The 12515-nt window shown below is 38.1% G+C and overlaps 1 protein-coding gene across 11 annotated transcripts in view; it reads left to right on the forward strand.

Moving 5' to 3' along the window:
- LRRC28 (leucine rich repeat containing 28) overlaps nucleotides 1–12515 on the forward strand; it is a 144355-nt gene that overhangs the window by 20330 nt on the left and 111510 nt on the right. For 10 of the 11 annotated variants that reach the window (XM_009250189.4, XM_024232167.3, XM_063716025.1 and 7 more), the window contains one exon: nucleotides 4793–4833. The exons of the other annotated variant lie outside the window; for it this stretch is intronic. In XM_009250189.4, the coding sequence (XP_009248464.1) occupies nucleotides 4793–4833 (41 nt within the window). The remainder of the gene's footprint in view (nucleotides 1–4792; nucleotides 4834–12515) is intronic. 11 annotated transcript variants of the gene reach the window in all.

Raw genomic sequence — 12515 nt, forward strand, 5'->3', positions numbered from 1 at the left:
TGTATTTTTAGTAGAGATGAGGTTTGACCATGTTGGTCAGGCTGGTCTTCAACTCTTGACTTCAAATGATCCACCCACTTTGGCCTCCCAAAATGTTGAGATTACAGGCTTGAGCCACTGCACTTGGCCAGTGTATCTATTTTTTCTGTTGCTGCTCATGCTTTTGATGTAATAGCTATCAATTCATTGCCAAATCTAAGATTATGGAGATTTACTCCTATGTTTTGTTCTATGAAGTGTGGTTTTAGCTCTTAAATTTAATTGATCCATTTTGAGTTAATTTTTGTATATGGTATGAGATAGTGGTCCAAATTCATTCTGCTTTCTTCTACTTTTTATGACTTGTATAAGAACCCAAATGCATTTAATCTGTGACCTCTTTGAAATGTGTTGTTAGAAGCCAGGATGGAGCAGGTTTTTGCCGAACCCTGAGTCCTAGTGGCTTGTAACAGCACACATATTTCTTGTCTACACTGTACTAGTCTTTCAGAGCCTGGAGCCTCTGCTCAGGAATGAAGCTGACAAAACGTCCACCGTCTGGTGGTCACTGTGGAAGGGGTGAGGTCTTTTGCACTCAATCTTGTCAAGGCTTCCACTTTGGCTTAATTTCACTGACCAAGCTAGTCACTTAGCCATGGCCAGGTTGATGAAAGATGTGCAGTCCTAGCAGGTGTTCGGAAAGAGAAGGAAAGAAAGTAGGTAATGCACAGTGCCCACCAGAAAATACCATTGAACATGGTGGTGTTTGCAAAATATTTGACATATTTGTTCCAAGTTAAAAAATTTTAAAACATTCCCATTTAAGTGGCTTCTAAAAGGAAATGGTAAAGCATCATTGATTCAGAATTTGGGGTAAGTTTTATACTAACTGTGCTTGCTGAAGTTTACTTTTTCATTATTATAAAGAAAAGTTGTTTAGCTAGATAATAATGTAAATGAGATTTAATGAAGAGAATCCTTGGCTTGATTTAGAGAAACAATTTCTAGGTAATTTAGTAGGAGGTATTTGAGTACATGTTATATTTATCTGATAAACTTTTCTGTTTCAAATTGTGAAAAAAGAAGGTAATAATAGTAATAGATTTGAGAAGCACTTTAAGACTATTGCTTTTATCAGGATTTTAAATTTAAAAACATTAAAAAACTTCATAGCTTGTAAATCCTATGGATTAGGATACACTAGTTTGTGTGACTTCCGTAATCCAACATTAGAGGTTAGTTACCCACAAAGTAACAAAAATTCTGACATTAATTTCTAGTTGTCTAGTCTCTTACATGCTGTACCTAAATTATAGAAGTATAAAAATTGAAATGTATGGCGTTTCTCAGCTACATTGCTAAAAATATGGCATTAGAAAACAAAGAGTGATATTATGGAACACCAGTAGGTGTCAGTCACAGCCTGTGCAAGGACTGATTACTTGCCAGGAGTTTTGGGCATCTATTCCTAAGTGTCTTTGTGGTGTTTTGTTTTTTTTTTATTTTTTTGAGACGGAATCTCACTCTGTCGCCCAGGCTGGAGTGCAGTGGCGTGATCTCGGCTCACTGCAAGCTCCGCCTCCCAGGTTCAGGCCATTCTCCTGCCTCAGCCTCCTGAGTAGCTGGGACTACAGGCACTCAACACCACGCCCGGCTAATTTTTTGTATTTTTTAGTAGAGACAGGGTTTCACCGTGTTAGCCAGGATGGTCTTGATCTCCTGACCTCGTGATCTGCCCGCCTCGGCCTCCCAAAATGCTGGGATTACAGGCGTGAGCCACCGTGCCTGGCCGTGTCTGTGTGTTTTAAGGCATTATTCTAATGAACTGCAATTCTCTCAAAGTGAATGTGCTTATTTTTAAATAAAAACACAATGTACCTACTTGTTAATAAAGACATAGAGATGCTCTATTGGCAGCAGAAGCATTATTTCAGTACTTAATTGTGTGTAGAGCTCCAGCTAGTTTGTCGTGGAAAGATTAGAATCTATTTGATGGAGCCAAGGAGACATCCAGAAAGAATGACCGTGGAGTGTGTGAATTAGCCAGGTATAGGACTGGTATTAGCAGATGGAACTAGGTGAAGGTCTAACAGTCATACAGCATTTCTTTTTGGACAGATCTTTCCTTTTTATAGGAACAGCTATAATTAAGGCCCTCCACCCACTGGTTCTCTAGTTTTTCTAGGATGCTTTGTATGTATGCCCATAAACGGAAGTGTATATTCTCAAGAGAGATACTGATAATAAAAACAAAACATTCCAGGGATTTAGACGGATCCACAAGGAACATCTGAGAAATGACTAGTTTTGATGGATCTTGTTGCATATATCAGTATAGAAATATGGGGCAAAAAGAATCACAGCTTTCAGCATTTGAAAATGAAATACAAATGGTACTGTCAAGAGTGGGTATTCAAAAATGCTTCCTTGACTTCATAACAATATTCATATTCGGTGATACTTGGTTATCACAAAAGGGAAGGATATGTATATATAAGCACTTTGTGATACTATTGCTAAGTATTTAAATACATCAATATGCCAGTATGACATTAATAATGACATTTTCTGGTTTAAAATAAACCAGTGATTTTCCATTGTGTTCAGGATTTTTTAAAAGCTATTCCTTAGTATAAAATATAAGCCTTTAGTGATCTGTTCCTTGCCATTCTCTGTAAAATCTTACATCTTCATACCCAATGGCCCAGACATACCAAACTAATGTCATTTGTCTTAGTGAGTGTTTAGATCTCAAATTGTATATAATTGATTAATCAATTGTATAACAGCTTATGCTGCACACAGCAGATCTTAAAATTCAATTTTAATTTTTTCAATTATAAAAGACACATGCTTATTTTTAAAAATTCAAGTTTATAAAAAATTTCTTGGTTATTTAAAATAGTCAACTTTCTAGTCCCTAACACGTTAGTTTTTCTATTGACACGATTGTTTTTCTAACAGGATTTTTGAAAATGTAAGATTTCTTCGGGAGTGCTGTTATGTAGTTATAGCAGAATGGATTGTATTTGCAGTTTCCCAATTGTACTTGTTCTCTTTTGGCTTTTCATATGTTGCTTCTTGTGCCTAGAAAGCTATACAGAACTACCATCCTCTCCATTCCATGTCATCCTCTTATAATTTATGTCTTTTGGAACTCGGGTCAGACCTAATGTCTTCTAAAAAGCCATTCCTGATTAATTATTATTGATACACAGTTTACCCTATAGTAGCTTGAATGTACATGAAAAAAAAATTAGTCTTGACTTAGTGTGCTCCTTCAGCCTTTCGACTCTTTCTTTTTGTATGTGTAAATTTGAACCCCCTGTGTGTGTGAGAGAGAGAGAGAGAGAGATTATATGTATATATATATATATGCATATATACTTGTGTGTGTGTGTATGCAGACTGGCTTTCAGTTATTTACAGGAGGCTTTCTCCGCTACCCAGTACCTGCAGCAGAGAGAAACCTGCTTTCAACCTGTGAGTAGACTTGTTCTAGGATTCTTTTCATGGAAAGGCCAGCCCTTTCAGGGCTCTGACTTTTTCTGGGTAAAGGACCTAGGTTTGTCTGCCTTTCTCTCTCCTGCCAATGGCCAGTTTCCTGGCCCTGTACTCTGATGTCTGGACCTGTGGCCAGGTCTGACACCCCCTCGGACCACATGAGCTCCAGCTTCCCCTGTTCATTTGGAGCTTAGTCAGGTCTTGTACCTGGGGGCCCTGCAGATTTCCCTTACTTTCTCTTGAGGAGCATGATTTGGGAATTTGGGGGATATATTAGTTTTTTAGGGCTGCTGTGACAAATTATCAAAAACTGGGTAACTTAAAACAACAAAAATGTATTCTCTGACAGTTCTTGAGGCAAGAAGTCCACAATCAAGGTGTGATTTGGATTGGTTCCTTCTCAGGGCTCTGAGGGAGCACGTGCTCTTTGCGTTTCTCCTTGCTTGGAGTTGCCAGCAACCTTCGGTGTTCCTCAGCTTTCAGTTGTGTCACTTCAGTTTCTGGTTCTTCCCTCTCTGTCTGTGAAGCACATTTTTATTTCTTCCATGACCATGGATTATAAGGTTTGTGGTTTCTCTAAGGCAGGGGTCCCCAATCCCTGGGCCACAGACCCGGTACCTGTTAGGAATGGGGCCGCACAGCAGGAGGTGAGTGGCAGGCAAGCAAGTGAAGCTTCATCTGTATTTATAGCCACTCCCTGTGACTTGCATTACCGCTTGAATGCCACCTTCTGTCCCATCAGCAGCAGCATTAGATTCTCATAGCACAAATTCTATTGTGAACTGCACATGTGAGGGATCTAGGTTGTGCACTTGTTATGAGAATCTAATGCCTGACGATCTGTCACAGTCTCCCATCACCCCCAGATGGGACCGTCCAGTTTCAGGAAAACAAGCTCAGGGTTCCCACTGATTCTTCATTATGGTGAGTTGTATAATTATTTCATTATGTATTACAATGTAATAATAATAGAAATAAAGTGCAAAATAAATGTAATGCGCTTGAATCATCCCCAAACCACCCCCACAACCTTGTCTGTGGAAAATTTGTCTTCCATGAAACCAGTCCCTGGAGGCAAAAATGTTGGGGACCGCTGCTCTAAGGGACATTGTTTTTTAATGTTCAAATTTATAAATTTAAATTGTAGTATGGTCTCTGTAAGAATAAAACCCAGACCTGCTGATTAATTATTTTCACATTTTCTCAAAATTTACACCCCTCAAAAAGGTAGTACTTTGTATTTAAACAAATTAGAAATGTTTAGACATTTTTCAAAAATAAAATTTAATTCTGAGTTTTTAATTTTCAGCCAGAAAACCTTGCTCAGAAGCTTCCAAACCTTGTGGAACTGTGAGTCTGTTTATTCAAATTTTTTAAAAACAAGAATGAAAATAATTCTAAGTTGTTTGAAATAATAGGATATGTCATCTTAATGTATTAATTTGTTATTTTTTGGTATCATGATCATACTCATGTAGGTAGACCTGTGGTTCTACTAAACCCGGTAGTATTTCAAAGTATTTAACCATTTAAAATTGTATTTTAAATATTTCACTTCAAGGTAGTGAAGATGATGAGAAATGCCTTTTCTCTGGGTACAGTGTCTTCTGTCACAGAGTCTTTCTGGATAGTCCATGTAATTGGGGAAATCTATTATTGTTTTTACTACTACTACATGTGATACTTGATATCAACAGGTCATATAAAATGTTTAAAATATACAGTAAAAGTCTCTTTTCCTCCATCCTCCACGCTTCATTTGTTTTAGTTCTTTTTATGATTACCTTCAAATGCTAAATACTATGTTTACACCTTTGTTTTTTTAATGCACCAGTGTTAATTATCTGTTAACTTACCATTAAGGAAGACAAATTTAGATATCTTATATTTCCCTCTCTCCTTAGCTACCTCCTAATTTTTTGCAGGAGGGTTTGCATTGCCATTTCTTGTACTCTTTGTTATTTGGCACGATTTTCAAGAGGTCAAGGAAGGAAAGCTAGCCTTATACCCCATCTTTTCTGTCATTTCCTTTGTCCCATCCTTTTATTTTGAAAAAATTTCAAACTAATAAGAAAGTTGAAAACATAGAAAGAACACCCGTATACCCTTCACCTAAATTTAACCAATTTTGACATTTTGCAGCATTTGCTTTCTCTTTCCCTTTTCTACCTGTCTCCTACCCCTCTGCCCCTCCCCCACGCTGAATGATTTGAAAGTAAATTACAGACAAAATGTCATTATCACACCTAAGGAAAGTAATATTCAGTATAATTTAATACACAGTTCCTGTTTAAATTATGCAAGTTTTCAGAAATAATGTCTTTTACAAGCAGATGTCTGAATTTACTGGATTATTTCCTCTTGATTAGATTGATTTAAACATTTTTTGTGGTGTTTGACCCCAAAACTTACTTTATCAAGTTTTTGCTTTCATCCTTTTGTATGTATGTATATGTGTATTTATTATTTTCTGAAGCTTTTGAGAGTTATGCACATCATGACTTTTTCTTTGTCTCTAAATACTTAAGTATGTATTTCTAGGAACAAAGATGTCTTTCCATCTTTTTAGTCTACTTTTGCATCCTTTAGATACTTTATAGTTTTCTTTAAAATAGGTTTTGAAGATTTCTAAAGTCTGTTACTAAGTATTTAATTTTTTTTACTATCGTAAATGAATTTTGTCATGTTGTATCTTCTAACTGGTTGTATTTTGTATATATGAACAATATTGATTTTTGCGTGTTAACTTTATATCCTGGTATCTTGCTGAAATCTTTATTGTTTCAATTAGTTTTCATGATAGATTCTCTATAGAGTTTTCCAGGTATACTCTTATGTTGGAAAATACAGATAGTGTTACTTCTTCTTTTCCAACTGTTATTCCTTTAATTACTTTCTCTAGTCTTATTGCATTGGCTAGTTCCTCTAGACAGTGTGAAAGTGTCCTGGAGAGAGTGGACATCCTTGTCTTCTTTCTTGTTTTAAAAAAAATTTTTTTAAGACCGAATTTCACTCTTATCACCTAGGCTGAAGTGCAGTGGCGCAATCTTGGCTCACTGCAACCTCTGCCTCCCAGGTTCAAGCAGTTCTCCTGCCTCAGCCTCCTAGTAGCTGGGATTACAGGCATCCGTCACCATGCCTGGCTAATTTTTGTATTTTTAGTAGAGACAGGGTTTCACCATCTTGGCCAGGCTGGTCTCAAACTCCTGACCTTGTGATCCACCTTCCTTGGCCTCCCAAAGTGCTGGGATTACAGGCGTGAGCCACTGTGCCCGGTCCCTTGTCTCTTTCTGACCTTGCCTGGAATGCCTCTAGGGTTTCCCCATTAAGAAAGATGCTGGCTTTACAGTTAAAGTGTCTGTAGTCTATTGTGTTAAGCAAATATTCACCTTTTAAATTATCTATTGCTGCTTAACAACTTACCCCCAAATGTAGTGATTTAAAAGAATAAACATTCAATATCTTGTATTTTCTTAGGCCCCAGAATCTGTGCCTGACTTAGCTGGGTGCCTTTGCCTCCAGGTCTCTTACAAAGCTGCAGCCAAGGTTGTTGGCCAGGACTGCAGTCTCATCTGAAGATTTAACTGAAGAAGGATCTTCCTCTATTCACGTCGTTGTTGTCAGGTTCAATTCCTTGTAGGCTGTTGAACTGAAGGACTCCGTTTCTTGCTTGCTGTTGGCTAGAGCACTTCCCTCATTTCCTTGCCATTTGGCCTTTCTATAGGATAGTTCACAACATAGCAACTGTCTTCCATCAGAGCAAGCAAGCCAAAGAGCAGGAGAGAGTATACACTTTCCCACAATCCCTGGTAATCACTAATGTACTTTCTGTCTCTATGGATACGCCTTTTTCTGGATGTTTTATATTAGTGGAATGAGACAATATGTGGCCTTTTGTATCTGGCTGCATTAACATAGCATAATGTTTTCAAGGTTTATTCATGTTGTAGCAGGTATCAGAATTCATTCCTTCTTTGTGGCTGAATAATATTCCATTGAATAGATATATGACTTTTTGTTTATCTGTTCATCAGTTGATAGACATTTGTGTTGTTTCCACATTTTGAAAGTTTTTCCTTTTGCAGTTTGTGGTTTGTCAGTTGTTTGTTACAACTGTTTCAGGCAGCTGTGAAGTTAAACAATTGCCTGTAATTTGTTTCAGTTTACAGTGGTTTTTGCCCTGGGCAATCTCCTAGTCAGGTGGAGTAAAGACAGCCTTGAGAGTGGGTCTTCCAGGGAACCTTGAGACAAATCTTTGACAGTTCTCTGAGAAGGAAGCTTTGAAGGCACTCTAACGTGGTCCTACCCCCTTGCTACTGCTTTTCTCTTTGATTGTGGACTGTTGGTTTTTCAGGCTTCTGCAGAGCAGGAGAGTGGGGTTAGGACTAGAGCAAGCGAAAATACCATGAAGCCTACAACCCACTGTTCTTACTGACATTCAGTCATTTTTTTGTTGAATAAATTCTCCCTGTATTACTGTAAGCCTTAGGTTCATTTCCAGAGTTCTCAACATGTAGCATTTGGACATTTCTGACAGTTTCTCATTGTTTTTATGGAAGAGAATTTTTGGAGGTTCTTACTCTACCACTTTTGCTCAAAATTTTTAGTTTTGTAAAAAACTGCCAATTTACCAGATTAGCTGTCCCATTTTACATTTCCCCTGGCAATGTATGATTGTTCCAGCATCTGCACATTTACCAGCATTTGGTGTTGTCTTTGTTATTTTAGTCATTTGGATAGATGTGTGGTTTTTATTACATTGGAATTTTCATTTGTATTTCTAGAATGACTAATGATATTGAACATCTTTTTTATACTTATTTGTCATTGGCATCTTTTTTTGGTGAAATGCCTGTCCATGCCTATTGCTCATCTTCTGATTGTATTTTTTTTTAATTTCTGAGTTTTAAGAGTTCTTTGTAAACTAGTTTTCTGTTCTATATGTTGTTTACAAATATTCTCTCCCAGTGTATAGCTTGTGTTTTCATCCTCTTTATGTTCTTTTGCAGAGCAAAAGTTTTACATTTTGATGAGATCCAGTTTATCATTTTTTGCTTTGATGTGTCCTGCTTTTGATGGCAAGTCTAAAAACTCTCTGTCTAGCCCTAGGTCCCAAACACTTTCTCCTTTCCCCACCCCCACCCCAAAGTCTTACAGTTTTTTATTGTACATTTATCACCTATATTTTTAAAAAATTTTTCTGGGATTAGAATTCTTAGTGACCATTTTTTTTTGTTTTGGTATCAGCACGTTCATGATATTCATTATTCCCTGGCGTGTATAGTTTCTGAAGAAACATCTACAGTTGTTCTATTTGTCCTTTGTGTGTATGTGTCTTTTTCTCCCTTGGGCTACTTTGAAGGGTTTTCATTTTTTTACACTAATTTTAAGGGTTTGATTTAGGTGTATCTTGTGGTAGTTTCCTTCTTTCTTACCTTTGAGGTTCATGGGGAATCTTGGGGTTGTGTCTTAACAGTTTTTATCAAATTTGGAAAACTTTTGACATTTTTTCTTCAGATATTTATTTATATACCGTTCCTGGCCCCTGCTTGTGGAACTCTTACGTGTTTGTTAGACTGTTTAATACTGTCCTGTAGTCACTAAGACTCTTCATTTCCTTTTCAGATTTTTATTCCCTATGTGCTTCAGTTTGGACAAATTGTATGTTCTGTGTTAAAAGTCAGTAATATTTTCTTCTTCAGTGTCTAATGTACTATACTAATCCCACTCAGTGAAGTTTTCTCTTTGGTTATTGTATTTTTTTTTTTTTTAAGGGACAGAGTCTTGCTCTGTCGCCCAGGCTGGAGTGCAGTGGCTCTATCCTAGCTCATTGCAGCCTTGAACTCCTGGGCTCAAGGGATCCTCCCATCTCAGCCTCCCAAGTAGCTAGAAGTACAGGCATGCACCACCATGCCCAGCTAAATTTTAACTTTTTTCATAGACATGGGGATTTGCTGTGTTGCCCAGGCTGGCTTTCTGTGTGCGTTTTTGAGACAGGGTCTTACATTGTCACCCAGGAGTTACACTGGAGTGTTGTGATGCAGTCATGGCTCACTGTAACCTCAAACTCCTGGGCTCAAGTGATCCTCCTGCCTCAGCCTTCCAAAGCTCTGGGATTATGGGAGTGAGCTACTGTGCCCAGCCTGTTACTGTATTTATGATATTTGGAAGTTCTGTTTATTTTTCTTTATATCTTACGGTTCTTATAATGTTCATATTTTCATTTAAATAGCTGAATATAGTTATTATAGCTATTTTAATGTCGTGTTTGCTAATTCTGTCATCTGTGTCATACTGGTTCTATTTGTACTGACTGATTTTTCCCCTGGTTATGGGTCATATTTTCCTGATTCTTGGCATGTCTGATACTTTTTGATTGGATGATGGACCTTATAAAGTTTGCATTTTTGAGAGTCTAAATTTTATTGTGTCCCTTTTTTCTGGCATGCAGCTATTTGCAGTTTATTTTGATCCTTTTATGGCTTATTTTTATACTTTGTTAGGATAGGTGGGTAGGTTAGCCCTATTACTAAAGCATGAGCTTTCCAGGATCTCTCTTGAATACCTCAAATGATCAACAAGGATTTGGAACACTTGCTCAGAACTTGAATGTCTCTCAACCCTGTGTGAGCTTTGCAGACTGTTCAGCTGATTGATTTTCAGCTGCTTTTTGCCTGGAGTACCTTTTATTTTTCTTCTATTATTTTTTGAGATGGGGGTCTCATTATATTGCTCTGGCTGCTCTTGAATTCTTATCCTCAAGTGATCCTCCTGCTTCAGCGTCCCAAGTAGCTAGGGTTATAGGTGTGACCCATGACCCACTGTATCCTGCTAGAGTTTTTCTTATGTGTGTTTGTTCTAGAATTCAGCTATGAGCGAGGCCAAGGGATTCCTTATGTAAATTTTTGGAGGCTTTTTTTTTTTTTTGGTAGCAGTAGCTCTCTCTTCTTCAGAACTTTACCCCGCAACTTCCAGTTGCCTCAGGTTCCCTGAACTCTGATATGTGTCTCCATAACTCAGTAAGACTTCTGCACTTTGTTTGGGATTTCCTTCCTGTTCTACAGTCCAGAATTTGCCCCTAGGGTGAAAGCTAGGGAGATTGTGTGGCTTACTTCCTTTCTCTTAGGGAATGTAGTCCTAGTTGCCTTTGTTAATATCTGAAAATAATTGTTTCATGTACAGTCATGCACAGCATAATGATGTCTTGGTCAATGACAGGCCACATATGTAATGGTGGTCCCATAAGATTATAATACTGTGTTTTTACTGTACCTTTTCTATGTTTACATATGTTTAGATACACAAATACATCGTGTGTCAGTTGTCTGATTGTGTTACAGTTGTCTACAGTGTTCAGTACAACAACATACTGTCCAGATAAGAGCAACTACACCTTATAACCTAGGTGTGTGGTAGGCTATACCATCTAGGTTTGTGTAAGAACACCCTATGATGTTTGCACAACAAGGAAATCACCTAATGACACATTTCTTAGAACATATCCCAGTCATTAAGTGGCACATGACTGTATTTCATCTGTTTTCCTTGTTATTTATAACAGTTGGGCAAATCCCATTTACTCCATTGCTGTTATTCATCCTGACTGATAGTAGAAGTCCTGTTTCTTTAATTAAATTTTTTTTTTTTTTTTTTGAGATGGAATTTCACTCTTGTCGCCCAGGCTGGAGTCAGTGGCACCATCTCAGCTCACTGCAACCTCCGCCTCCTGGGTTCAAGAGATTCTTCTGCCTCAGCCTCCTGGGTAGCTGGGATTACAGGCATGCGCCACCATGCCCAGCTAATTTTTGTAGTTTTAGTAGAGACGGGGTTTCTCCATGTTGGTCAGGCTGGTCTCAAACTCCTCACCTCAGGTGATCCACCCACTTCGGCCTCCCAAAGTGCTGGGATTACAGGCGTGAGCCACCACACCCAAACTAAAAATTATTTTTTAATAACTTTTTTTATGTTGGAACAATTTTATATTTATAGAAAAGTTATAAACATAGTATGGATCATACTGGTGTACCCCTTACCCAGTTTGTCCTGATGTTAACATCTTAGAATTCCATGGTACAGGCCGGGCGTGGTGGCTGATGCCTGTAATGCCAGCACTTTGGGAGGCCAAGGTGGGTGGATCATGAGGTCAGGAGTTTGAGACCAGCCGGACCAACATGCTGAAACCCCATCTCTACTGAAAATACAAAAAAAAAATGAGCCGGGTGTGGTGGTGTGTGCCTGTAATCCCAGCTACTCAGGAGGCTGAGGCAGGAGAATCGCTTGTACCCAGGAGGCAGAGGTTGCAGTGAGCAGAGATTGAGCCATGGCACTCTAGCCTGGACGACAGAGGGAGACTCTGTCTCAAAAAAAAAAAGAAAAAGAATTCCATGGTATATTTGTCAAAACTAAGAAACTGACTCTGGAATATTCCTATTAAGTAAACATCATATTTAACATTATTTAAAAAAAACTGCTAAGCCATTTTCCAAAATGAGTATACCCCAAAGTGACATTCCCACCGACAATGAATGAGAGTTCCTGCGTTATTTGAGTAGAAGAGGAACATTTTATTTTAATAAGAACATTGAAACATCAACATTTCAACTACTCTGAAATTACCAAAATTAAGTAAAAGGAAGTGACTTAAATTTGAAAGTCCTAAGCCTGTGATTACAAATGACTCATAATAACTATAATAACAATAATAAGAGCATTCATTTAACTCTTACCAGGAGCCAAGCACTGTTCTAAGAGCTTTACATTTATTAATTCATTTAGTCCCTGCAACATCATAGATTAGGAGAGAGAGCAGTTCAGTAATTTCTCCATAGTCACATGGCTGTTAAGGTGGAGGCAGTGTGGCTTCGGAGCCCGCTCTCTGATCCACTTTACCAGTAATGGTTCTTAATCAGTTGTACATCAGGATTATTTGAGTTGAGATGGTGTTTCACTTGCTACAGGATGGTTTTGGGCACCAATAAGACCCCTGGTGATTCTGATGTGCAGTCAGGGTTGGCAACACTCTGTGTCTTTTT

The sequence above is a fragment of the Pongo abelii genome, chromosome 16 (assembly GCF_028885655.2).
Source record: "Pongo abelii isolate AG06213 chromosome 16, NHGRI_mPonAbe1-v2.0_pri, whole genome shotgun sequence".
Lineage (NCBI taxonomy): Eukaryota > Metazoa > Chordata > Mammalia > Primates > Hominidae > Pongo > Pongo abelii.